We start from the raw sequence: 27203 nt of genomic DNA, 5'->3' as shown, positions 1-27203 counted from the left end.
TTGTTTTGGCTAGCCCAAGGTTACCATGAAATATTGTCTTTATTACTTCTGTACCAGGGCTTCTCTGTCACTGTTAGGAATTAAACTGTAAGCGTTACAGATTTACTATAAGGAGAGAAGCAGAAAAGATAGAGAGCCTCAGGATTCAGAGCCAGGCAGGTGGCTGAGCCACTGCCTCGCGGTCGAGTGTGGGCTATTACTGAATTGGTTGCTGCAAATAAATGCTGGATTACAGACTGACTTTCATCTTAATCCTGCTCATATCATTGTATGAGGATAACACTTTTGTATGATTAAAATTGTCCATTTTTGAATTAACTCAAACAACAAAGCATCTGCAGTTCCTGGATGGGGGGGTGGGTAACAGGGAAGCCCCCAGCTCAGCAAAACACCCCTGGGTCTCTCTCCAGTGGGGGAGGGAGGGGGTTTCCATGAAAGCAAAAGCAGATAAAAATAGAAAAGCCCATCAGGAACTGCAAAAAAAAAGCTTTCACCAAACCAATTATTATCTATCCACACATAAAGTTAAAGGCAGGCAACCAGTTTTGTAGGGTTTCAGAAAAGAGACAACTCAGCTCAGGACTTGGATTGAGAAAAAATATTTCCCAAATATTCTTGGTGCCAGGGAAATTTTGAATTTTGTTAAAGCAGGCAAGGAAAGGACTTTCAAATCCTTATATTCAAGATACCTCCTTTTACAGAGCAGTTCTGGGGACCAATGCATGTTTTCTGCTGCCTCTCTAGAATGAACTGGCTGTAGGGATCTAAATAAAACATCATGTACCTTCCTGCACTATTTTAATACCCTTATCATCACCTTATTTTCTTGATTATTGACCTACACAGCTGACCCAGGCTGCTAAACAGAGTTAAACAAAATGTCTCTTTCTACTTATTGATACATATTAGTGTGCTACTGAACTACTTTAAGTTTAAGATGCTGTAATTTAAATTTTACCCAGCTTCATTGAAAGGTCATCCTCTCACTTAGACGATCTCCACATAATCTGACATTAGGCACTTAATGGCAATAACGCTGAAGCATGCAATATCGATATACAAATAGAAAATGCTTACTGAGCACAGGCCTTACTACTTGGTCAGACATCCAAGAACCACTGTAAGAGTGTTTCTGAGGAGTGAATGATATTATTGTTTCAGTAGCTGTAATTACTGGGTGTCCAGAACATCCAGGTCTTAACAAGTTCACTCACTTTGCCTTCAGCAAGGTGCTCTATATGATGTTAGCGCACTTAAGAACGTGGTTAAATTTAGAAGCATCCTTTAATTATTTATTTGGGAACGGACACATGACGCAAGCACATACCTGCTGGCTGTATTTCAGAAGGACACGCTATAAATAGCTGAGCATCTTTACATCAGAATAAACTGGAAACTGGCATAAGGGAAATACAGCTTTCTGCCTGGCTTATTTTTCTCTCCTTGATGTTCTCAGCACAAAAAGCAATATGAATTATGATCTGATCTTGTCCATAGAAGAGAACAAATCTGCGTGAGCACAGGAAGCACATCATATCTCTGAATATAAATAGACTAAGAGGAAGTTGAGCCACATAAGTATTTCCTCAGACTGACTTCTCATCTAAAGGAAATTAGTTGCATTAATTCATAAAAAGTACGTTCACTGTTACTGGGAAGGAGGTGGGTGGGAAGGGACCATGGGAGGTCACCTGCTCCAGTGCTCCCCCCACTCTCCAACCACCCTCTGGGCGAGGGCAGCTCACTCAGGGCCCCATCCACTCGGGGTTTGATCTCCGATTAATTTTTAGGACTTCATTTCTGAAGTCCTGATGATTATTTTTTATCAAATTTATTTACTAATTATTCTTCTTATCTTTTACAGTGTTATGATGGAGGCTTTTAGCATGCTTGTCAAGCCTTTATTTTTATGTAGATCTAACTATTCAGCATTTCCAAAATGGAACTATACCCTAAAGCTGTCAGTGGAACAAAAGTTAGCTGCTCTCTGAAACCTGCTGAAAATAAATAGTTGAGACTTTGCATTTAAAAAAATCATAGTTCTCACTAAAGCTAGAGTAGATCTGATTTTTACCAAAGGCAAACACCATTGACATTTTTGTTTTCTTGTGTCAGGTATTTATTTCAGATTGTTTATCAGAACACACACCAGGGCACGAATAGTCAAAATCCTTTTCTCACAAGGGAGGAAAAAGTACCTAGTAACAAAAATACTTAATTATTTCTATGAAAAGATAGACTAAAATTAAAAAATAGAATACAATTCTTACAGTTTTTAATTTGAAGATTATTTACACTTTAAATACTTATTTGTACTCTGAACCTGTTCTATAAACAAAGACACAGTTTTGAAAAAACAGTCTAAAGATCTAAAATATGTCATAATTAAAAATCATACTTGTAACTAAATTCAGAGTTGTGGCTTCAAGGAAAAATTAAAATGCTCTTGTGATCTCTTGAGGAAGTTCTCAGAGGCAGAATGGGACGAACAGTGAGTTCTATATTTTTGTACCAGTGCTTCTGGTATATCCAGCACAAGCTATTCCATCTTTTAACATGGTTAAAATCATCTGGTTCTTGATTCGAAGCCAATATAAACATACACCTAAAAAAAAAATAGGATCCACGGAGCATTCATTGTACCAGACTGTAGGGTTTATTAATTTAGAAAAAAACTATTAGCAAGCCAGCCAAATTTGTCCACCAGTAATTTATACTATCCAGTTTGGCTTGATCCAAGTGATATCAGCAAATCATAATCCTTAGCAAACACTAATCATTATTCATCACATTAGGAAAATGAATAAAAGCAATCTTCTAGCATTAGATAAATGAGATTCTTTTCAGCTCCCTTTTGTTTTTCAGGCTGCAGTCAGGACACAATTCAAACCCTTCTACAATTTTTTCTGTGAATTTTTCTTGCGCTGTTCCACATTAGACTCATTTTCCTTAAAGCCAACATTAGATATCTCATCTGCTTATCCACAGAAGCACTTGCAGGAACTATCAAGAGGTTGTCAAGAGGCGGAGGACGTCACAGTCTACAAGGAGCAAAATATTGCTTCCCTTGCAGATGGCACGCAGTTTTATCTCAGCAAAACACCAGCTTCTAATTAGTGTTTTTAAATCTCGGACATCAACAGCCGTATGATGTGGGTTTCTGTAAATCTGACACAGTTGGAGGCAAAGCCATAGCGAGAATTAATTTTGCCTGCCATTGTCAGCCTGGATACAAATAACTGAATACCTGGATACAAATACCTGATATGAAGGGCCTTCATAACATCTCTCCTGAAATATTATGCTCCAGGTACTTCTACCTACATGATATTTTAAAAAACAAGGTGCGTAAAATATTCACTAGTACTTTAGATGGCTTTGAAGGAAACCAAAATCAGCTTAACAAGACTTACAAAAAAAAAAGGCAAAAAAGTCTTGACTGTCTCAGCTGGACATGTTGCATGTGGTTGGTGCTAGTCAGGTCCTGGCTATGGGTTACAGATCCTCCGAAACAAGCAGCAAAGCAAATGAGAAGCATGCTTTGGTTTCCCTGTTCTATGCTGTCCTATTTGGTTTAGGTAGAATTAACAAATCAGCGGTCAGGAGCTGTTTAGCATTCCCATGCTCTGCCAGTCAAAACCTTCCCCTGTTAGCATCAGTGTCTGGATTCAACTTTGAGCAAATTTTATTTTATTGAAATTTGCCTTGGGGCAAAATCCAGGCACATAAAGTGCAAGCCAAATAAATTAGTGTTTCAGAATATTCAGTATATGAAAATAGCTGGGTTTTATAACAGAAGCTGCTCATTGTTTTTGACAACAGGCTAAATCGCTGCCTGAGCTTCAAATGTATCATTTAAAATTAAATCCATGAAGGTTGTCTCTACTTTAGCTTTTTTGCAAAAGTTTTAGAAGTCTGTGAACTTCAGCTAGAAGCCTATTAAAAGGAGTAAAATAACTCCAAAGGAGAAAAATACTTTGTTCCTGAAATCCAAGGACAAATTTGCCTATATATATCTGTAAAGAAAAAAATCAGGTATTCTTGGTTGAGGGTTGGTTTGGTCCCCTCACCTCAAATCATAGAATCATAGAATATTTTGGGTTGGAAGGGACCTTTAAAGGCCATCTAGTCCAACCCATGTGCCATGAGCAGGGACATCTTCAACTATATCAGGTTGCTCAGAGCCCCGTCCAACCTGACCTTGAATGTTTGCAGGGATGGGTGTCAAGAGGATGGGGCCAGGCTCTTCTCAGTGGTGCCCAGTGACAGGACAAGGGGCAACAGGCACAAACTCAACCATGGGAAGTTCCATCTGAATATGAGGAAAACCTTCTCTGCTGTGAGGGTGCCAGAGCACTGGCACAGGCCGCCCAGGGAGGGTGGATATATAGATATATATAGACATATTGAAAGTATAACCCTAACTCTTAGACAGATTTAGCTAGCAATAACCTCACCAAGGCATCAGGTTTGCTGTGACATACTCAGCGTAAGAGAAAAAAACAACATTTTTCTCCTCTAATGCAGTAATTTACTAAAGTAGACTTCTTTATGGTAATCATTGTGCTGGTTTTATTACCCGTTTTCATGGCTAATTCAAAACCTGGGCATTCTTGCTTTAAAACAAGCCTATGCTAATCTCATTCAAAAGGTTTTATGTCATCTTGTACAACTTTTTCTTTGGAGGACGGGAGGGTATGAAGATTTACAGCATGACATCCTGCCCCCGCTGCTCTGCTCAGAGCTGACAAACTGTTTATTGTCATCTCTAGAAGCAGCGTGAAGGACACATCCATTCCGCGGCTGAACTTGCCCTCAGTTCCTGCTATGTTACTACTTGAATTTTGATCATCTATTTGTTTGCAAAGTCAGAGTATAGCTTTGCTGGTCAAGCTAGAGGCAAACAGCCAAACTGCAGATTTCTACAAAATAATTTAAATAATCCTAGTTTAGGATTGCTGGAATAATAGTAATATGGAGCAATAATAATAGTATTAAGTAATAGTAATATTGAAAGTAATATTGAAAATTATATTGAAAGCCAGTGGCTTTCAACACCATCCCAGTAAACCCTGTCCTGGAGTGCAGCTGTATGTTCACCTTCCTCCCTCTTCTTGGGAAGAAACTCTTAATGTAAGCTAGGACAAATATTGGTTTTGTAAACGATGCAAGCACCAGATCCATGTGCTGCCTGTATATTTAAAAAAGATGGTTCAAATGGCAAAGAATAATGCATGAACCTTGTTGATGATTTTTTCAAATAGATGAATTTCATTTTTTTTATTATCAGCTTGAGTTTTACAGAATTAGATACTTAAATTATAAATAATCTTGCTATTTTATGATTTTGAGTCAGGAACATAAAAACACATTTGTCATCACAGCCAGTAACTGCTACTTACATTGACCTTGATGACTTTTCCAAACTAATTTTATCTTAATAAAACCCGTTCTGCTTATTAAACAATAATAAAACCCAGCGCTTGTCTTTCCTCTTTTCATTCTGTCTCTGTTGCTCCCTTTCCAACAACAAAAGTGAAATACCATGTCTACCTAGCAAAGCCCTTTTTCAATGGACTGATTTCTTTTAAGTAATAACTTTGATCTTCATTGCCTAGTTTGAGGGTGTTCAGATTTAACAGACAACATTTTTCATATTGATCGTACTGACAGGGAACACTCATTTCCTATCGTCTTTACAGCATGGGCAGCAAATATGGCCTTCTCCTCTTTTTTTAGCATCATATTTGGTCTTGGCTTTGTTTTAGAGCACTGTACCAAAAGTTGATTGTATCAATAACTGAAATGGCACGTTATAAAGTCTATATTGCTCGTTATTTTTACTGTTTATGTTGCTTTAATTTCTGTCTAACAGAAAACTCAGTATGTTGCTGTTTTACCTCACAGCCTCTGGCCAGCCAAAGTGGTTAAACTGGCTGAAATTCATTGATTTTTTTGAACTGAATTCTCCTGAAATAAAAAGAACGAGTGTGATTAAGGGTTGGAACTCCTAAATGCCAGAGAAGTAGAAACCGACAGCAGATGCCACTCAGTAAAGTAGACCGTCTCAGCAGATGGGCAAATATGAAATGTAAAGGCTTTTCCTGACATCATTTGGTTTTAATATGATAGAAATAAAATGCCTTGTCAGTAAAATATAACCAGACAGTTGCTTTGTAGTCATTTTGGGTACATGGTTGGTAATTCAAAGTCCTGCTGCCTTTGCAATATTAATTATTCTGTGCCTCGTTACAGCAAGAATACGTGTCAGACCAGCTGAACGTACCGCACACAGCTGGAGCATCTCAGAAGTATCTGCCTCTCTATTCACAATTTAGCAAAAGATAGAAGAAAGCAACTTTGTGGGTCATTTCCAGGATGCTAGTTGGTGTGTCAGGCAAAATTACAGAGGCAGGATTTCATCCTGTGTTTTGGGGTGTTTTTCCCCCGTCAGCGATACGCGATGCGTATCTCAGGGTAGAAAAGGAGTTCTGTAGAACTGAGAGCTGCGAACGTGAGCTGCCCCGGGGGAGCTGGGGCTGCAAGCAGTGTCCTTAATGACATATGTTCCCATTAAAATGTGTAAGCTGTTCTCCTGTCCAAGTGGTTAACACCTTTTTAATCAGGCCATTTATTTCATTATAAAAATAAGCACCCTGAGTTGGAAAATGATAGCATTTTATGGTCAGCCGTTTCTACATCTATGTATATTATTTCCACACATATATATACATTTATATATATATATAAAATGTATACACACAATTTTCAGTGTGACTGAACATATCTGAAGCATGCATAAACGTAACATACTATTCTTAGCACACGTTACATATACCCCTACTGTGGGCAGAGCTGTGGTACTCACTCAATAGTATCCTGGTGCCATCAGAGGTGCTGTTTAATTGAGAGCTGCTGCTCTTAAATATGGAAGGTAGCCGATATCTGCTGCTTTGAATCTCACATGTCAACATGCTTATGAAGTAGGAATTTTCATCTTTGGAGCCCAGGTTAGGATTTGTCTGTTTCACTGGGTGTTGGATTTTCCAAGATGGATAAATTAGCTGGTGTCTGAGGAAAAATAGTATTTTTAATGCATTTAATTACCACTCAGGTTGTTTATCATGTTTTCTAGGTTGAATTTTTCAGTCCCAGTTTTTGTTATTTTGACTGTCCCCTTTATTAATTGTTAAGCTCATCTTCTGTGACAACACCCAGAAGGCACCCTTTTATAAATCAAAAGTAAATATATTACCCTACCTTGCAGGGGTGCCATAAGGCTTAATTAGTTCATTTTTGTAAAGTGTTCTGAGATTCCCAGATCAGCATCAAATGTTTATTATTAATTATAGGCTCTAGTGAGTATATTGGATGATTTCTTAATTTAATTCTCTTCTGACGTCCTTAAAGTATCTCATTTTGTAACATCATTATTCTTTTAAATTCCTAAAGCACATTTGCCCTTGGCTCAAGTAATTCTGTATGCATTTTCCTGTCACTTACTGTATTTTTAGTTCTGGAATTTTTTTTCTATATAGTAATATGAAAAACAGTCTTCTACTGTTTTCCCTAGGAATTCAGCTATGGGGATTATTCTCTAATAAGAAGGTTTTGTTTAAACATTATATGGTGGGTTTTTTCCTGCAGTGGGGGGTGTCAAGTAATTTACTTGGCTTCCCCTGGGAAATTTGCAGAGATTACATGGCACTGCTGTGATTTATCATTTCTACTTTATTTCTGACTCATAAAGCATGCATTATTTTGTGTTTACCTTCAGCAACAGATCACAGGAAATTTTATCATCAATCAAATTGCTTTAAAATCAGGAGAAGTGATGATGTGATAAAGGCACAGTCTGCAACCGTGGTTATTGGAGGATCATTTATTGCTTTGTTGTGTCGTAACACTTCTCATTTTATTGCTTTTCCCAGGATCGGGTTCATGTCGCTTTAGTTACTCAGATCCCAGCATCACTGTGTCCTACAGCAAGAACAGTTCTGCAGATTGGACTCAGCTGGAGAAAATTAGGTTTGTTACAGCTTTTTAATCATTTTCATGCTTTCCGGCTGAGCAGGTGGTGTTTACACCTGGCTCTTTTAAAACTTGTTTTAATTGTTAACTTTTCAGTTCTCACTTGTCCATACACTTTAAAAGATGAGGGGTGAAATTATGGTCACTAAAGCTAATTGCAGAACTGCCACTGGCTTTGGTGAATCACAATTTCATCCATTGATGATGTGGGAGGTAAGGAAGAGAATGACTTCAGAGTTAAAATGCAACTCCAATAACCAGCATGTTCAAGTGCCTGAAAAAACAACACTTTGATGAGTTTTGCATTTTAGCACCACTTTTAAGGTCAGCAAGAGCCATAATTTATACCATTACAAGTTTCTACTTTGGTAGGATAAAATGTTTAATAAAAATAGTTTATAGTTTGGTATGAATACTTGGCTCCTAACACTCTTATAATAAGAGTATGGTGAATTATGCCTTGTTTTTAAACAAACTGGTTTACAGGAAAGCGCAAAAGATTATCAATGGGGATTTTAAAATCTTTTATTGCAATATGCACACCTTTAAAGAGTCAGCGTCGGAGATGGATTTTTCTACGAGAGCAGAGCTAAGATTTTATTAAACAATATTAGGAAAGGTACTTTGTGCATTGGCATATATGCATAGTTATACAAGTACAACTGGGGAAGAAAAAATGCCGTTTATAGTAACGTCCTCACAGCATCTCAGTCCACCTTCCTGCGCTACCTTAGTGTCTGTGCCACACAGGTGATTTGCTTGAGCCTATTTTCAGTCCATTGAGACAATTTGCAGAGCAAAAAGCTACTTAATTTCTGATGAGTAAGCAAAACCCTCGCTGCAAGGCTGTGGATTTCAGTGTCTCATCCTCCCACTCCTTGTGGGAGTGGGATTATGATTTCATTGACAAAGGCACGAATTATGAACAATTTTAGTAAAACAAATCATGCTAATTCTTATCTCTGAAAATATAGAGCAAGAGTAACTTCACTGTAGCCACTGGAGTTGCCTCAGAGTAACCACTCAATACCTTTTGTTTTTCTCAAATTGATGCAAAATTATGCATCCTGGTCCATAACATCAGTTCAGTTACTCTCATAGCTCTGCAAGCTAGGAAACTTAGGAGTTGTGAAGGTTCAAACACAAGCACTTGAAACCCAAGTTTTTTTTAGGTTAATGCATATACAGTTTGATCTGTGTTGCTTTAACTTTGACTGCTGGAGCAGGCAGTAGGAAATAGGTCAATAGAGCAGTGTGGTGCAAAGTGGAGAGGATGAATTATGAAAGGATGCTTGTTTCTCCTGTGGTCCGTGTGAATTACAGCATTTATTTGAACGTGCTTCGGTGGCTTTCACTGCAATACATGCAGCTCCAGGGAACGGTGGGAGAACTGGGGAGAGGTGGGACAGGAGAGCAACTGTGAAGGGAAGGTGTTGTGTCGGTGGGATCTCAGCTCTGGACTCCCAGGAGGGAGGGGAAGGGTCTCTCAGGGAAGGCAAGTGCTGTGTGGGGGCTCAGGGAGAAGCAAAGACATCTCAGAGCAGCATTGCAGTGGCAGGTGACAGACATAACATTTAGCAAGTACAGAGTGATTTGTGGGCGCAGGTTCTCAGTGTGAATATGGGCCAAATACAGTTGCTTTTCAACATTTCTCTACTCTCTAAAGTTTTGCTTTATAAAGAGAAGTTTCTCTATTTTCTAGTATATAAGCAAGCTATTGGTGCCTTTTTTCCTTAAAGGGTCTGGATTGTCTCTGACAAACTATTAACTCACCAAAGCACCACTACCAAGGCAGTGTCAACACTGAGTAGCTGACATCTTGCAAACCCCAACTTTGTACTTCCTTGCAGCCTGAGTTTTGAATGTAGCTAATCCCCTTGCTGGATGCCTAAAAAAAAACAAAAATAGTAATTCTCAGCATCCCTTCCTTGCACACAGAGCTCATTCCTTTCATTGCCAGTAGTAACGATGAACCTCAATCCTTTCACAGCTCCGAGGACAGCTCTGGGAAGTAGAGTTCAAGAAAGAGGACAAGTGGGTTGTTTCTTCTGTATTGTTTTTGAAGCAGAACATGAAAAGAAAAGCAACCTGGCCCTCCCGATCTACAGAATTAGCCTGACAGCAGGGATGTGGGATTGGAAGGACACATTTGTCAGAGAAAATTCCCAGCTTTCCCCTCCGGCCACTCTGCTCTGTCTGAATCTATGAGGGACTGATGCCCCAGAATTGAGGAGTTTCTTTTGGTGAAAGCTTATTTTTTAAAACACTTCCTTAACATTTCCTTTTGGCCATACTTGCAAAATACCTGGTAATGTCCAGTCACCAAGGAGCTGTGACCATCATCAAGTACGAATGTTGCCCTGCTCTTTCTTCCTGCTCTCCAAACATCTGCACTGATCTGTTGTTTATTGCCTTAGCTTGCACTTTGTTTGAAGCAAGGCTTTCTGTTCAGGCTGTATGTGCACTGCCTGGCATGTGGGACTCTGCCTCAGGGCAGGTATTTTCTGATCTCCATAGAAGCATACAAGGGACATCAGCACAACTGTGTCACACCTGATAAACGTGTTAGATGAGGGAAAAGTGTTCCTGGCTATGGCTTAAACTTGGTCTAATTCCATATCATTGTTTTTCAGCGCTCCTTCCAATGTCAGCACAATCATCCACATCTTGTACCTTCCCGAAGATGCTAAAGGGGAAAACGTCCATTTTCAGTGGAAACAGGATTATGTCCACACGGGTGATGTGTATGAAGCCTGTTGGGCACTGGACAACATCCTAATTATAAATGCTGCTCACAGAAAAGTTGTGTTAGAAGATAATCTTGATCCTGTGGATACTGGCAACTGGCTTTTCTTTCCTGGGGCCACAGTTAAGGTTAGTCTGATTTTCTATGGCTTAATGTTATTATTACTCTTGTATGTAGAAGACAACAGTAACATCTAACCAAACTCTGAACACACAAGAGTGTTTAGGCCACTCCATCTGCTTCTAGAATAGGGCTTTTTTTTTTATATTGTTTTTACCTCTTCTCTGTCCCACTGGGGCTTTCTAGAACAATGCAACTTCTCTGCCATGACCAAAACCAAATGACAGTTTATACTGCCATGTCAAAGATCATGTAACAGAAAATGCGAAACAGCTTCCTTTTAGCAAAACAGTGCAATATTTTTGAAACAAATTCAATTCTCTCCTTTGGATATTTTGAAATCTACCTGTTTGTTTATCTTCATGTTTTTTGGCTACCACTACTTGCTTCATCACAAACCATCACAAAAAACTATGGGTTCCCACTTTTTCTCACTGTGAATATCACATCTCCATTGCAGCATTCATTCAGGTAGCGGCTGCTCCTTAAAAGTCTCTTTTTCATTAAGATCCTGTTTTGATATATGAGATCCAGCAACATCATACAACCTTTGTAAGGAGCCTTACAAGATCTCTGTGCACAAAGTTCCTTCAAATGCAGAATTGTTCAACATCTGGAAATCAGTTGGATTCTTGCTTTCTATGTTTCCAAGCACACAGAAGTTGAACAGCAGATGACTTTCTGTTTTCATCCCATTTTTCATTCACAAAAAAAAAGGCAGTTTTGATGTTGGGGTTCATTTATGATGCTGGTAATGGTTTTGACAATTGCACAGGAAACAGATGTTGAATACTGAGGGCAGTAAGAAGTTGGTTATGTCCTCATCCTTTTCCCACAGAACCTCATATGAATGGCCTCAGATTAATCTTTTTTTGGAAATAAGTAGTCCCACTGATCTACTCATAGTACCTGCATATTGACTTCTTTTTACTTCACTAAGACCATTTAAACTACAATGAGAAAGTTTTCTGTGAGATTTTAGAATCAAATAATGTCCTGCGTATTTAATGAATTAATTTTCTGTGATCAGTTCACATTTTTTTTACTGTCAGTCTTACCTCTGGATTTTAAAACCCAGCCCACAGGTGGGTTGATGTGAAAGCAAAGCAAGGATTAATGTGCCACAGGTGCAGTTGCTTCTCAGCTGGCCAAGCCTAAACACTCCTTGCTCTTTCTGAAACATGCACAAACAGCATCTAAACTTTAGCAAGTAGACAACTTTTTTGTTGGTGGTGGGTTTTTTTTTGTTATTGGGGTTTTTGGGTTTTGTTTAGTTAAATTCAGCCAGTTTGTGTCAATACACAACTACGTTTACATGAAAGACAAGGGACCTAAACTCAGAGATCACTTAGTGCTTCTAGACAGAAATCCCTTACAAGCTCAAACCTTACATGAGATACGAGTGAGGACCCACCAACCTGACATTCCTCCAAGGCCGTCTTCTGTTTTAGGGACAAGTGAAATATGCACCTGTCTGTTCCCAGCTGACATATGGCTATGTGTAGCTACTTACACAAGGTTAAGGCAATGTGTAAGGCTGTGGTGTAGCCACACCGGATTAAGGCTATGGGTGACACAGGGCTTTTATTGTTCATGGGACCCTGGAGTTATTTCAAACATTTTTAGTGTATCTAGATTGTCATCAGAGCACTCCCATGCTCAAATTTCATTTTTAAGGTTTTTGCCCCAGTTTTGCTCAAATTTTCAGGAACAATCTTGCCAAATATAATTTGAACAGATTTTGCAATGTGAATTTCATGTTATGTCAGAAGTAAAGCTATAAATTGGGTCAAGATTTACATCAGATTCAGCATAGACCCTGTCGTAGAATTATAACAACAAGAACATTTTTTTTGACAAAATTTTTATGCTTTTCATGATTGGAACATTATATAAATCTTTACAGAACCTTTTAGTATTTTCTTGAAAACATTTAGCATAGCTCTAATCCCAAGTCATCAAACAACTATTTTGTATAAATGGAAAGGTGAGAATCTTTGTACATTGTGCTAATGACATTACATCACATTTTGAATATAACCACACCAGTCACCTCTGTTCCAAGCAGCATTTCACAGTAGTCAGAGAACTTGGCCAGTATAATGGCAGAATGGCGGCAGCAATGGGTGGTACATCTTCACAGGATTCCCAACATTGTTAGTGCTCTCAGGCTGCGGGAGTTCGTAGAAACTGGGGGAAGCTTTTAGGAGATTGCTCTATTATAGCCAAAGGAATTGGCCTGCAGAATAATGTTGGAGAAACCCCGACAGTGCTACGAGGGATAGCTTTCATCAAAGCTAATTCTAGTTCTCTTTTTTCCTACAAGTCCTTTTGTTTCCCAGACATCTAAAACTTGCTAAATAGTCCTGATATTTGTTCAGAAATTCTGCATAACAATTTTAAATTTCTACGTTTTTATTAAGGGATCAGCAAATTTCATTGCTATACTGTGCTACCTTTTGTTACTTCCACCTACGTGCTCTTTAAAGAAGTTCCCTTGCTCACAGTCTATCACTATGCCAAACTCCATTTCAAGCTGATGAGACTTTTCCTCTGCCATCCAAGCCTGTTTGTGCCATACAAGTTTCAATTAATATCCTTCTGTCCTCTGTCAATTAGTATCTTAGATAAACTGGCCTTAAAAATTTTTCTTGGAGTTTGTTTTAACTTCTTCACTGACTTCTTTCGATATTTTTCCTTACAAGTTTCCTTGACAATGCCAATGAACAGTCACATTTCTGGATGTTATTTGTTGTCTAACCCAGTTCTGATCAGTATATACAAAACCGTGGGTCGATTCTTTTCCTAAATTGTGCCATAAAGATAAGTAATTTCATTGGACCGAGGGAATGAAATATTAAGAAAAACAGAAAGAAACAAAAAAAATGATCTTTCTAAATGTCTTCTGTTTACTGGGGTTATTTTATGTGTTCGTCCTTTCTTGCTTACCACCTTTCACCACCCAGAATGATTGACACTCCATATTTCCCAGGTGGAAAGGCAGTGCCAGTCTGGGATAGCTCATCCAGCTGGCAGTCAGAACTGAAAGAAGAGGAAAAAATACATGCTTATTTCTGGTAGAAAAAAAAGTAGAAACAGTCTTTCTCTATATGTTTACTTTTCCCCTGTTTACTTCTGGACTGCCTTAGCAGGTGTTGCTCAGATGGTGGAACCTTCTCCTTGGAGGCTCTATGGCACATCCAGGGTAGTGAATGAAGAAAACAATGGTATGAACATAAGCCCATAATCTTGCACACCTTAATTGTTAGAACACCCCTTTGCTTGGTTTTGGCCTGTGCAATCTCCCAGGCATTATCTTCAAAGGATGTACACTCATGGATGGGGCATGGACTGTGTCCAGTGGGCAGCAGGGATGACACCACTCTTCTGGGAGGAGAGCATTTGCCCAGGTGGATGCAAACTCTGCTGTGTCACTTGCTGTTAAGGCTAGAGGATGGTCCCTGGCCTAATCCCGTTACCATTATGGTCCTAGCATATTAGAACTGCCACTCCACCCTTCCCTTCAGCCATCCCAAACCTTGTAAGGGAAATCTCATTAAATACCATTTTGTTGCCTTAGTGGGTTACTCTGTTGGTAAAGAGCATTAAGATATGATTTGTTGGTAGTTTAGAAAAAATGTTGCTGTTGCTCACATAATTAAAAGAGGTTAAGCAAATTCTTTCCCAATAGTTGCTCAGGAGGTGGCTTTTAGAATTGCTTGCTATCCTGGTCCATGCTCTTGTTGGATGCTTATCAAGTTGCAAAGAAAGTATTTTTCTGTAGAAAGTTTACCTTGGTAGTACTTGAGGTCTACTACCTCAAGTCTACTTGAGGTCTACTACATTACAATTCCAGGAGTTTTGCTGGTAAAACTGCTCAGATTAATAGCTGCTTGCATTAGTAAATTAAAAAGGCAGCTGAAACAAAGAAAAGTACTGCCATGAAGACTACTGTCTGGGCCCTGAGTTAGGTTCTGTGATTAATTCAGTCACTGGAGTGGACAGTGCAAGCATTAACAGTAATTATGCACCGATGTGTTCACTCCAGTTTGGTGGATTTGGACAGTGTGTTCTTAATAAGCACTTGTGGGAACTTGCTTGTGCCCAGCTTGGGAAGCAGTTTCTCCCAGGCTGCTTGAGCTTGGACCAGGAATTTCATTACATTTCTTGCTGCGCTCAGGAGCCGTTGCTACTCGTTTGAAAGCACATGGCTGGTTGCAGACGCAGCCAGAACTGGCTACTGAGATAGGAAGCAAGCTGAGAGATAAGCCACTGAATTTGTGTATTTCAGTTCCAAAGAAGACAGCAAAAGACAAGAAAGACACTGTTAGCAAGGCCAAGCAACCCTTAGGAGATTAATTGGATCCACTGGAATGTATTTATCTGTGTTGGACTGTGTGGAAGGGTGTTGAACAGGATAAATTTCTGACTGCATTTCAATATTTCCAGTGACAGCTCTGAGCGTGAGCACTGCCTTGCAACAGAGCATGGTTAGGATGTTGCACTGGTGGTTGAGAATGCTGAAACGCATGAAGCAGTGCTATGCTCTGAGAGCTGTTAAAGGTCCTCAAGACTCCATAGCTAATTGGGGGAAAAGATGAAATCTTCTTCCTTCAGTAATGCTTCTTGGATCTCTACTACTATAGAACAGAAAAGTGATCTCATCTTTCAGTGGAAACTTCACATGTATTGTATATTTGACCATAAATTGTTGTCTTTTGAGGTACAACATTTGCCAAGTTTTTTAGTTTTCTCTGATTGCCCTGGTCCAAGATTGCAAGCTCAAAAACTGAGGTTGAGAAGGGAGACAACCTCAGCAGTCCTACAGTTCATGTCTCTGCAGTGCTTTGGTTACATAAAAATAGCATTGAGACCAAACGACGTGTCTCTGGAATTTTTCCACATCTGGGAAAAAGAGGTATAGATCATTACAGACACCAGAGCGGTGATGTATTTGGTCATGATGTGTTAACCCAGTGACACTTCTCACCTTTGTGAAGAGTCCAGTTACAGAACTGTTGTCTCACAGCTCTTCACTTGGTGGCTGAAGGTTGCAGTTCAGCCAGTCGGGTTGCTTTGCTCTGCAGGACTTGGGGACTACACCTGAGGTTGTCTGTGCTGCTGAGCTGTGAGCATGCAGCCTGGCACAGCATGGGATGGGGGCAAGGGGGAAAGGTCTGTGTCAGTTTGGGTTTACTCAACTCACTTAGCAAGTTGGGTTTAGGACCAGGGAATGGTACCTGATGCATATTATTCACTACCGTGGACATGACCAATAAATCCTAAAAACGTCCCAATCCCAATATCGTGATACAGTAAGCCCCTTAAGTAACAAGTCATCGCCATTCAGCTCATTTTAATTTCCCAGAAATGCATGCCAGCTTAGCAGAAGAGAAAGCTGCATAAGAAGGGAGTGGGAGAACTGAACACACACACTCAGAAAAATATACTGAAAATGTGTCTGTAAAACTCTATGACCTTTCACCACACCCTGAGCACATCAGGGCTATGCACATCCTAGATGTGCAGGTCCTTCCTAAATCTGTGTTGTTGTATGTCACTGAGCAGGGAAGACATGCACGCAAGCCTAGGAGTTTGGCAAAAAAAAGGCTGATTAAGCTATTCCACACCCCCAGCTCCAGAGCAGATTTCCAAATCTCTGAATACTCTGTTAATTAATAGGAATGGCATTGGATGGTCTTTCAAAACAAACATCCTTATATTCCATATATATCTTTGTCAAGTTTAATTGTTTTTGCTGAAATGAACAAGATTTTTTTCCATTTTTTGGTATTAAATTCTTGTTTTAAAAAGGGTTGAAGTATCCATTGTCTTAGTTAGATCAAATATATTTGTTTGCAGCAGGGAAGGTGATGCTCTAGGTATGCCAGTGTGAAAATGGCAGATTGAGATTGCTATGACCTTGTATGGGACAAAATTATACAGATACAGACACTTCTGATAAGACTCTTGATTTTGAATAAGATATAGCAAGGCAGTATTTGGTCTGTGGACCAAACCCAGCCTTCTAGCCAGCTGCTTTGCCTTGCAGGAGCCCTTATCCACCACATCTTCCTGGGAAGAGGCGAGCAGGCTTCCTGCTGCACCTCATCTGAGAGCCATTCCTGCTTCTCTGTGTGTGGAAGGAGGAGTGTGAGAGGGGAGGAAAGGTGAAGAAAGCAGAGCAGGGTGCACAAAACCTGTCGTTCGGCTCCCTTTAGTGAGAGTGTGGGCACTCTGAGGTGTGCCCATGATGAGCCGTCTGTATATCCATAGGACTGGATCTAGCCCATGCATGGAATTAGTTTTGCTTTTTTTTTTTGTTAATAATCACACTTCTACTTAAAATAATAGATACAATGCCTAGGGGATCATTGGAACTGATAGGCTGTTGACTATGGTGCTGTGAGTTGTTCGAGCAGCTGAGAATCGCTGTCAGGCAGCCATGATGAACCTGTGCCTTTCTCCATGCCAGTTTCCCGTGGCTCGGAAGTGTGGCAGGGGGTGGCAGGGAGCCAGCCTTAGCTCTGAGCTAGCGTGAAAGCACCGGGGGTCTTTCCTGCCTCCTAGAAGGAAAGAATTTGGTCTTTGCAGGTCACTATGAGGTGCACATTAATAAAAACAACATGAATTGACCCATTAGATGCCAAAGAGTAGAAAATACTTTGACTGACTCTTTCTCATTCTAATTTTACGGTGGTGTAAATACACACTGTTACTTTCAGAAGGACAGATGAGGTTTCATCATGCTTACTGCAGAGTGCTAGAAACATCAATAGTTCCCAATAACATAGAGGAATAGTTCAGTTCATGCCAGTTAAATGACTCATTAAGGAAATCGGTCATTGCCAGAATGACCGATGTTGTACAAACATCATGAGATGTCCTAGAAAATTAAGAACGATACAAATCATACAAATCACTCATAAACAAGCAAAGCGTTTTGAGCACCAGCCTTTGAATAACAGTCTATAATTGAAAATGATGAGTGAAAACACACTTTATAAACCGTTTGTTTCTACGTCGCAGGACAAGTTTCATCCAGTGGTTTCGGAAAGGGAAGGTGCACTATAACCTTCCTTGCACCTGGCCTACTTGTGCAGCCAAGGTTTTCGTTCTGTAACCTACATTAAAAGATGCAAAAATGTAGCATGTGGGAAAGATTAAAGCCCTGTTTATCTCACAGGAAAGTATTCTAATCACATTGTGGTTTTTCCTTTGGTTAAAGAGGGGACTTCAGGCCAGAAGCGTTAACAGTCGAATCCACAGAATTTAGAATTTAGTCTTTCCTAAATTCTGTCATCGTGCCTTTACTGGCTAAGACATTGCATACAAAGTATGATTTTATCAAGACTGAATCTATCCTTGTACCTGCTATCATGTCAAAATCTAAAAATTTTTAAAACCTGTGTGACTCATTCCGAGAAAGACACAATATCTAATTTATGGCTCCATTGACAATGTTGCTTTAATTAATTTTCTTCATCTTTTTTCTTCCTCTGCTTCTCATATCTCATCTGTTTGCATTGCCTAGATTTTAATTAAAAAAAAACCTCTCCTCTCTAAGGAGCAATCTGAAGTGGCAAAAATAATCACTTAAAATATTACAGTCATTAAAAAATTGGCTGCGGTCAAAGCCATGCATTTTCAATTTGCCGACAAACGATATTTTCGTTTCCTTTTAAAGTGCGTTTTGTATTTGAATAGCATACGCCAGCCAGCCTGGCTATCAGAGATGGTCCTCCAGCTGGGTGGGCTGTGTGACAACTCCTTAATGGGGGAAATTGATGGCCCTCTGCTCGTGTAGAGGTGAAGGCATACTGGGCAGATTACTTTCCATCTGCCATCAGCCCTTTGCAAGCTGGCACTGCCCAAATGCCCAACACATTCATTCTAATGCAAGAAATGTCGCCAAAAAATAAATTGTGAGGCTACAGCTGTCTGAAAGAATCATCAGGGCCATTAGGCCCAGGAAAGATAATATGAAGAGGTGCATCAGTGTTCGTCTCTGATAAAAACCTAATTAAATAATGGTAAAGATCATTGTGGATACTTTAAAGGAAGAGAGGTGAACAACATTTTTGTGCAAGTGTGGGGATGAGCCTAGGGAAGATGATATGCAGCACTTCAGCCAAAAATCTGTTACACTGAGGAATTTCACACTAGTGTTTCCTGTTGATGCTTCTGTGAATGGCACAGTTGCATCATTTAATTGCCCTCTGTTCTCCTCTCTGAGTAAAGAAATCCCATACTGTAAAGCCAAGAGGTATTTATTGATTCACAAGGTTGACTGGAACAACTGGAACTTCAGTGCTTCGATTTACATTTCCAATCTTTGTCTTTTGAGCTTCTAAAAATCTTCAGGGCTGTGTCCTTAGCTGCAACTGTGGCACAGGCTGATCGGGCTGACACTTGTGCTACTTCACATGTCAGGGTGAACGGGAGACCTCCAGAGGGCCCTTCCAGCCAACAGGTCACCCTGAGGGTAGCAGATGTCTCCTTACATGGTGCTCTCATGCAAGTTTTTAAAAATATGGAGATTGTTCCAGCATGCTACACTATGTAGGATCCCAGATCTTCATTGGGGCCTTTAAGACATTTAGATGCTATGGAAAGTTGGTCAGTATTTATTTATGAAAACATAAACAGGTCCAGTTGGAAAGCACCTGCTTCACCAAATCTGATTTCTCTGCTTTTGCTGACCAATGGTTTTGAGCAGTCCTAATTGAAACCCTTCTTCATCTCAGATGATCAAGAGGCTTTCCTAAAAGTACCTACCAAAAAAGTGAAAGCTGTAGGTAGAAGATGTGAAATGTAACGAGTATAGAGTAGGATAAAGAGGGTGACAGACTCTTGACAAAAGTTTAATTTTGAAATCATGCACTACCCTCTCCCATAGTCTGTGTCTTCAAATTATTAGCTAATGCCCTCATAATGTGTAACAGAAAGCTCACCTGAATTAATAAGTCTTGCTGTCTCTCATAGACAACTTGGCTAAGAACCATACTCATAGACTAGAAATATTCATAGATGAGAAATACTCATACACTAGAAATGTTCATAGATAACAGCAATTTTATCATGAAAATGTATTTTTTGTAGTAGTGGTACCACTGTAGCATCAAAGAGCCCTGAGCAAGGACCGTACCACTGCTGCCTCTTCAGACGCAAAACAAAAAGGTAGGCTGTGTCCCAGGAAATTGCCATCCATTTATAAAACAGGAGATAAGATGGGGCTGGGGATATGTGGGAGTAAAAGGAAATATCACAAGAGGAGAGAGTGTTCATCCTGGTAAGCAGTGCATTCTTCAGTGTAATCGGTGACAAGGCTTGTGAAGGAAAGCACTAAGGAAATGTCTGAAGGACATAATCTTGTGGGGAATTTGCCAAGCGTGGTGGGCAGAATGGGCAAGGGCACGCAAGTTTGGTCATCTCACCAGCAGACGTAGTGGCAAGCATCAGCAATCAAGGAAAAGTGAGCCACGAGATGCTCCATGTGGGAGATGGTGGAGGCAGGTGAGGATGAGCTATGCAGGGCCTTGAAAGTAGGGAAAAAGCAGTGATACCATAGCTATCCAGTAGACAAACTTCAGAAACACAGAAAATTCAGAGTGAAGATTAGATTGAAAGCAAATCAAAGCATGCTGAGATACAGGGATGCATCCAGCCATTTTTCATTTTGCCCTATTAATGCAAAGCAATAGCCTAACAATTGCAGATAGTGAATAATAGTATTGGTAGTGCCAGATTAAATTAAACTGTTTTTTTTTTTCCCCCTTGGGATGACCACAGTCACTGAACAGAACTTGGTTTCTTTCCGTTTGGCAACAGGCAGGGGTTGTTTATTTAGGAATATGACAGTTTACTTATGGCAGGCTGATAGTCCCACTCCAGTTGCAAACAATGGGAAATAGCTGCTGTCATGAAGTGTCTCCATTCAAGTGCCTGCAAGTGTCCTGTGTTCTATTATCTGAGTGATTTGGGAGAAAACTTTGTTTAATTAAGGTTATCAGATCTGTCAAAGGATTTATTCTCTAAATTAATTTTTCCTCACAAATTAGTTAACTTTTCAGTGTTCTAATTTGTTCAAGGACACACTAAATGTTTCATATGCTTTTCATCTCCTTTTAAATACAAAATTAAACTCTGCTTTTGTTCTGGATCTACAACTGATGCTTCCATGGTAACAGGAGAAATATCACAGAATCACAGAATCACAGAATGTTAGGGATTGGAAGGGACCTCGAAAGATCATCTAGTCCAATCCCCCTGCCGGAGCAGGATTACCTAGACCATATCACACAGGAACGCGTCCAGGCGGGTTTTGAATGTCTCCAGAGAAGGAGACTCCACAACCTCTCTGGGCAGCCTGTTCCAGTGTTCGGTCACCCTCACCGTAAAGAAGTTTTTCCTCATATTTATGCGGAACCTCCTGTGTTCCAGCTTGCACCCATTGCCCCTTGTCCTGTCAAGGGATGTCACTGAGAAGAGCCTGGCTCCTTCCTCATGACACTTGCCCTTTACATATTTATAAACATTAATGAGGTCACCCCTCAGTCTCCTCTTCTCCAAGCTAAAGAGACCCAGCTCCTTCAGCCTCTCCTCATAAGGGAGATGTTCCACTCCCTTAATCATCTTCGTGGCTCTGCGCTGGACTCTCTCTAGCAGTTCCCTGTCCTTCTTGAACTGAGGGGCCCAGAACTGGACACAGTATTCCAGATGCGGTCTCACCAGGGCAGAGTAGAGGGGGAGGAGAACCTCTCTCGACCTGCTGACCACACCCCTTCTAATACACCCCAGGATGCCATTGGCCTTCTTGGCCACAAGGGCACACTGCTGGCTCATGGTAATCCTGCTGTCCACTAGGACCCCCAGGTCCCTTTCCCCTACGCTGCTCTCCAACAGGTCTGTCCCCAACTTGTACTCATACCTGGGGTTGTTCTTGCCCAGATGCAGGACTCTACACTTGCCCTTGTTATATTTCATTAAATTTCTCCCCGCCCAACTCTCCAGCCTGTCTAGGTCCCTCTGAATGGCTGCGCAGCCTTCTGGTGCGTCAGCCACTCCTCCCAGTTTTGTGTCATCAGCGAACTTGCTGACAGTGCACTCTATTCCGTCATCCAAGTCATTAATGAATATATTGAATAGAACTGGTCCCAGTACCGACCCTTGAGGGACTCCGCTAGACACAGGCCTCCAACTGGACTCAGTCCCGCTGACCACCACTCTCTGGCTTCTTTCCTTCAGCCAGTTCACAATCCACCTCACTACCCAATCATCCAGACCACACTTCCTCAGTTTAGCTGCGAGGATGCTGTGGGAGACAGTGTCAAACGCTTTACTGAAATCAAGATAGACCACATCCACAGCTTTACCATCATCTATCCACCAGGTTATGTCCTCATAAAAGGCTATCAAGTTGGTTAAGCATGACTTCCCCTTGGTGAAGCCATGTTGAGTGCCCCTAATGATCCCCCTATCCTTGATGTGCCTAGAGACACAATCCTACAAGTTGCTGTCATTTGGCCTTTTTAGTTACAAAATTTGCACAGCAAGCTAATTTGTTCTTATCTTATAAATCATGTAAGTGTAACTACAAGTGAAACAGAGAAGAAATTTGAATCTTAAATTCATAAGAGAGAACTCTACATCTACATAGGGAGATCTGCAGTATCTCCAGTTTAGGGAGAACTTAATCCAGCTAGTTTCAAAACACAGCACATGTTCATTCCACATTTTTTGTCACTTTAGAATGATGAAAAAAAGACCTGTAAAATTCAGTCCTTAAGTACTGGAAGTATATAGACTACCACTGCAAGTGTAAAGCCTTTAATTTGGGAAAGAGGCAGCACAGTACGTAAATTGTACTTTAGTTCATTTCTAAAGGCTTGGATTCAAATCCTGGGTTGAACCCAAGAGAAAATGAGTGTGATGGTTTCAATTCAGTCTCTAAACTATTCAAGCCCTATTACAAAACCAGAAAATAATCCAACATAGTCAGCAGCCTCCTGCATGTTGAACAAGGCTGACAAGGTAGTTGGGGGTGTTGCTGGTGAGGAGCTCTCCTGTGGAGCTTCTTTTGCTCCTGAAAAATTTGGCTGAGTGCTCTTTGAGGTTATTCATCCCTCAGCAGCCCATTGGATGAAAAAAAAAGCAGTAAAAGCAGCGACAGTGACTGCTTGGAAAATGAAAAGAATGGAAGCTCAGTGTGAATTGGAGGGTGATGAACATACAGGTGAGAGAAATGTGGCAGGTAGGAGAGGATGAGGTCACGAGGACAGGAGCCCTGGTCCTTGCTGGGGCAGCACATCTCATGCAGGTGGGTCTGGTCTTCACCTGCTTCTCCCATGGACATGTGTCCAGGGTCCCAAATGGTGGCACTGGGGCAAAAACGTACCAGAAAATGCTGGCCATCCTTCAGAACTTCTTTAAAAGCCATAGATGTGTTTTGAGCATCTTTCTTACTCTCTTTAGAGGTAATGAGCTTCTATTACTGGTTTCATAAGTACGTAGAAAAACACCAGTTAAACCCCTGTCTGAACTTTTCTTCTGCGTAGCTGTTTCACATGAGATTCAAAGCTAACATGAACAGAGGTTGATTTGAGCCATACATTGTGTGGGTCATTAACACATAAAATATGCATAAAATACATGTTCATAGATACTGTGTAGCTGTCTATATAAGCATAGAGATAGTTTTATAGGACTAATGAAATAGATGATGATTCTGTATCCTTTTGAGCTTTAATAAAGTGTTGATCATACACCACTGTATAAAAAATTACGTATTCACGCTTTTGCCAAACTGCCCATTTATTTGTCTTGACAACCTAAATGGAAACTCCATCAGATGTACTTCAGTAAATATTCTGTTAGACAGCAGAAGGACATACAAACGTTAAATGATAATGGGGTTGTATCTGGTTTGTGTTTATTTTAATAGAAGGCTTTCATCAGGCAAGAGATTACTAATTATTACATGACCACTATCAAGTATATACTTACATATAACTTAGCACCTCAGAAATAAGTAAGGTTTACAAAGGATTTTCCAAAGCTTGTATGCAATTGCAATAACTAGCTCAGTAGGATCCATTTGTCTATTTGCTTCCTAAGAGATGAAAGGTTACATATAAATTTGAATTAAGTTTTAGCCTGAATATTTATTTTTAGTGTATTTACTTGACTGCGTGCAGATAATAGGAGTTTTGTGGCAGATAGATTGACAGATAAAGGATACTTCATTTCTGTTCAGGAAAGAAAATTCTGAAAAGCAAGAAGCAAAATAAACAAATTATTCTTAAAATTCTGATGTTAGCAATACCTGTGAGCATGAAGGATAAAATCAGTGAGCAAAAGCCATTTCTCAGCCCATTATAAATAACTGCATAGTACAAGCAGCGTTTTTCAAAGAGCAGTAAAATATAAAACCGTTTCATTAATTTCTGCTAGTTATAAACTATTTTATGTGTAAATTATTCTGCCTTTTCAGTGGCAGCAGCTGCATATATGGTGCACTGTGCATATGGTGCATCAACAGAGTAAGAGGACTTGTGACAAAATCTATTTAATTTCTGTGATAAATTATCAACACTTCAGAATCCTTCTATTGCTTTGACCTTTCTTTGGAAGAAAAATACTTGAACAGCAATTTGTTTGTTTTAGCAGTTGAAACAGTCTACATTTCTGTAGTGTGTTTATTTCTTTAAGTGATATTTAGTCAGTCTTAATAAGCACAGAGCTCTTATCATTCAGCTATAGACCAGAAAGTGTCTATACAAAAATCAGACTTCAAGTACTCAGATTTTTTTCTAACAATGTGTAGGCACCTCTACAAATGTACATTCCTAAATATAAATTAGTTGCTATGTTATAGGCAACCATACCAGAAAATCATCAACAAAAGAATTTCAATAATGTCCTTTTTTGGCATTGATAAATGAAGGAAGAGTTCTAGAATATGACAAAATGTGTTCTTTTATACTTTGCTCATAAAAATCCCATAGACAAAGAGGTATTGGGCGGTTTTCATTTCTTGCCACATTTTTCTCTTTGTTAAAGATTTAATTATTCACTTACGTGGCACTACCATGACCTTTTTAAACACAGAAGAGGTGATCGTCATACTTTCCCTTGGCGTGTTACGAAGGGGTTCAGAGACAAGAGGGCACTGCGAAGACGATACTGAAAAGGTCAATGCAATTTGGCATTATTGTATCTCTTTTTCAGATGTTGAACTGTGATAAAAATGCAGAATTATTCTAATTAATTATTTCTTATTTCAGCTTTCACTTTTATTGTGACCAAGATTTCCCCGCCAAAAAAAGTGTTTGGGCTAATTATTACTTTTATCAGTATTTGTTTTAATGGAAACAATTCAATAAAATGCCAAGTTCTCAGTTTGCATTAAGGACAGGTAGACCTTCTTTAGAAGCTTCCAGTATCTGCTTCAGCCACACAGATTTTGCAGACTTTTACCATTTTATCAGGCACATGAAAGTAGGATGGGAGAAAGAAGAAAATCCCTACTGTAATCCCTACGTGCTCCTCACAGACAGCTTCTTCCAGGTCGATGCTCCTGGAGAGTCGTCGTAGTCAGGGCACGTTGGGGCAGACGCGTGGCTTCATTTGATGCTGCTGGGGTGGTATATACAGAAATGCAATAAGAAAAGCAGATGTGTTGGGTTTTGGGGCAGCCTCAGGACCCCTGAGTATCACAAGAACTAGTTGCCTATAGAGTTATTTGTTATGCTATTCGAATTAAATATGGCAAATACAGCCTTTTCACTTGTACACTTCAGGCCCAAAGTTAACTGTATGGCAATGCATAGCAATTTTACACACAAACATCTCTTCTGGCAAAAATTCAGGCATGGAGATCTAACATGTTTCACAGCAAGAAACACTTATGCTTACAAAATACCCATAGCAATATTTGATATACTACTAAAGTTATTTGTACGCACAGTCGTGTATGTGCCAGACATAATGGCAATACTTAAAAATAGAAATAAACACCTAAAGGTATGGTACATGTCTTTTCTATGTAAACCCAGTTTTACAATGGTCTGTAATGCATTTGTAGGGAAGTAGGTAAGAGATTGGGACACAATCATGGTTGGGGGTGGGCCAAGAAAGATAAAAGATGACAGACCATCTTTTATTTTTATTTCATTTCAGGCATCAGTGAGACATTACATAAGGTACAGCTCACTCTGAGCTCTGACAGCACATGAGCAGGATACCTTAAAAAGCTGATGTAACATCACCTCCCATGTGCTCCTTTTGTCCACAGCATAGCTGCCAGTCAGATGGAAACTCCATTTACTTCCACGGGACAGAAGGCAGCGAGTTCAATTTCGCCACAACCCGGGACGTGGACCTTTCCACAGAGGATGTCCAGGAGCAGTGGGCAGAAGAGTTTGAGAGCCAGCCTAAAGGGTGAGTGCCCCTCACCTGTGCAGGGCCGTAAGACTAAAATAAATAGCAATATGTAAATAACAGGTGATTGTGGAATTCAGGAATGAACATGTCTGGAAAGCCCAGGAGGAACAGTGTGTCTCCAGACTACCCTGTCACCAAAGTTTTTAATGAAAAATTATGCTTGTGAATTGTATAGCCATTCTGAAGAAACACGATTTTGATCCATTTTTTCATTCTGTCACACCTGAGTGCTGCTAACAAACTCATATCCATATGAAATCAAATTCCTTGAGAAATTCATCCCCCTGTGGAACCCTGCTGTGAGCCACGCTTTGCCATGAGAGAGCTCCTGCTTGTGCTGAAGCCTGCAGGTGCTGGAGAAGGAGGAGGTGGTGGAGGCAGGACAGCTGAAGGAAGCAGCAGCCTGCTCCCACCTTCCAGCACCGAGAGCATGGTCGTGCCTGCTGTGCAAGAGCTGAGGATCTGGCTGATAATTTACTATTTTTACTTTAAAGATATACATTGGGATTCAAAGAGTACCGTAAAGCCAGATCCATCAGAGACTGCTTCAAGGGCACGGAAAGTAAAGAAACCATCTAGGACAGCAAAATTTCCACTCTTACCAAAACATGAGTGACCTTTTAAAAAAGAAAACGTGTCCTGGTAAAGAATTATCATTTTATATATCTCAGTGTATAAATTCTGACAAAAAGGAAAAAAACAGCAATGTGGTCTTGATTCTTTTTTATTTAAAAAAAAAAATAATTTCATTAGTTGCTGTAAACCCAGGGCAATGAGAAACATACACTGTTAATTTATGGGTCTCTACTGAATGTTGATTTTAACCTACAAAGTACTTCAGATCATTAGCAGCTGATTCAAA

At 40.0% G+C, this 27203-nt stretch overlaps 1 protein-coding gene across 1 annotated transcript in view; it reads left to right on the top strand.

Annotated features, from left to right (window-relative positions):
* RELN (reelin) overlaps positions 1-27203 on the top strand; it is a 314463-nt gene that overhangs the window by 154421 nt on the left and 132839 nt on the right. The window contains 3 exon segments of the mRNA XM_068402522.1: positions 7932-8028; positions 10665-10905; positions 26193-26338. Coding sequence (XP_068258623.1) covers positions 7932-8028; positions 10665-10905; positions 26193-26338 — 484 coding nt within the window.

The sequence above is a fragment of the Nyctibius grandis genome, chromosome 5 (genome assembly GCF_013368605.1).
Source record: "Nyctibius grandis isolate bNycGra1 chromosome 5, bNycGra1.pri, whole genome shotgun sequence".
In the NCBI taxonomy this organism is placed as follows: domain Eukaryota; kingdom Metazoa; phylum Chordata; class Aves; order Nyctibiiformes; family Nyctibiidae; genus Nyctibius; species Nyctibius grandis.
Note: the sequence above shows the minus strand (reverse complement) of the source record. Positions and strands in the feature narration are given on the sequence as shown.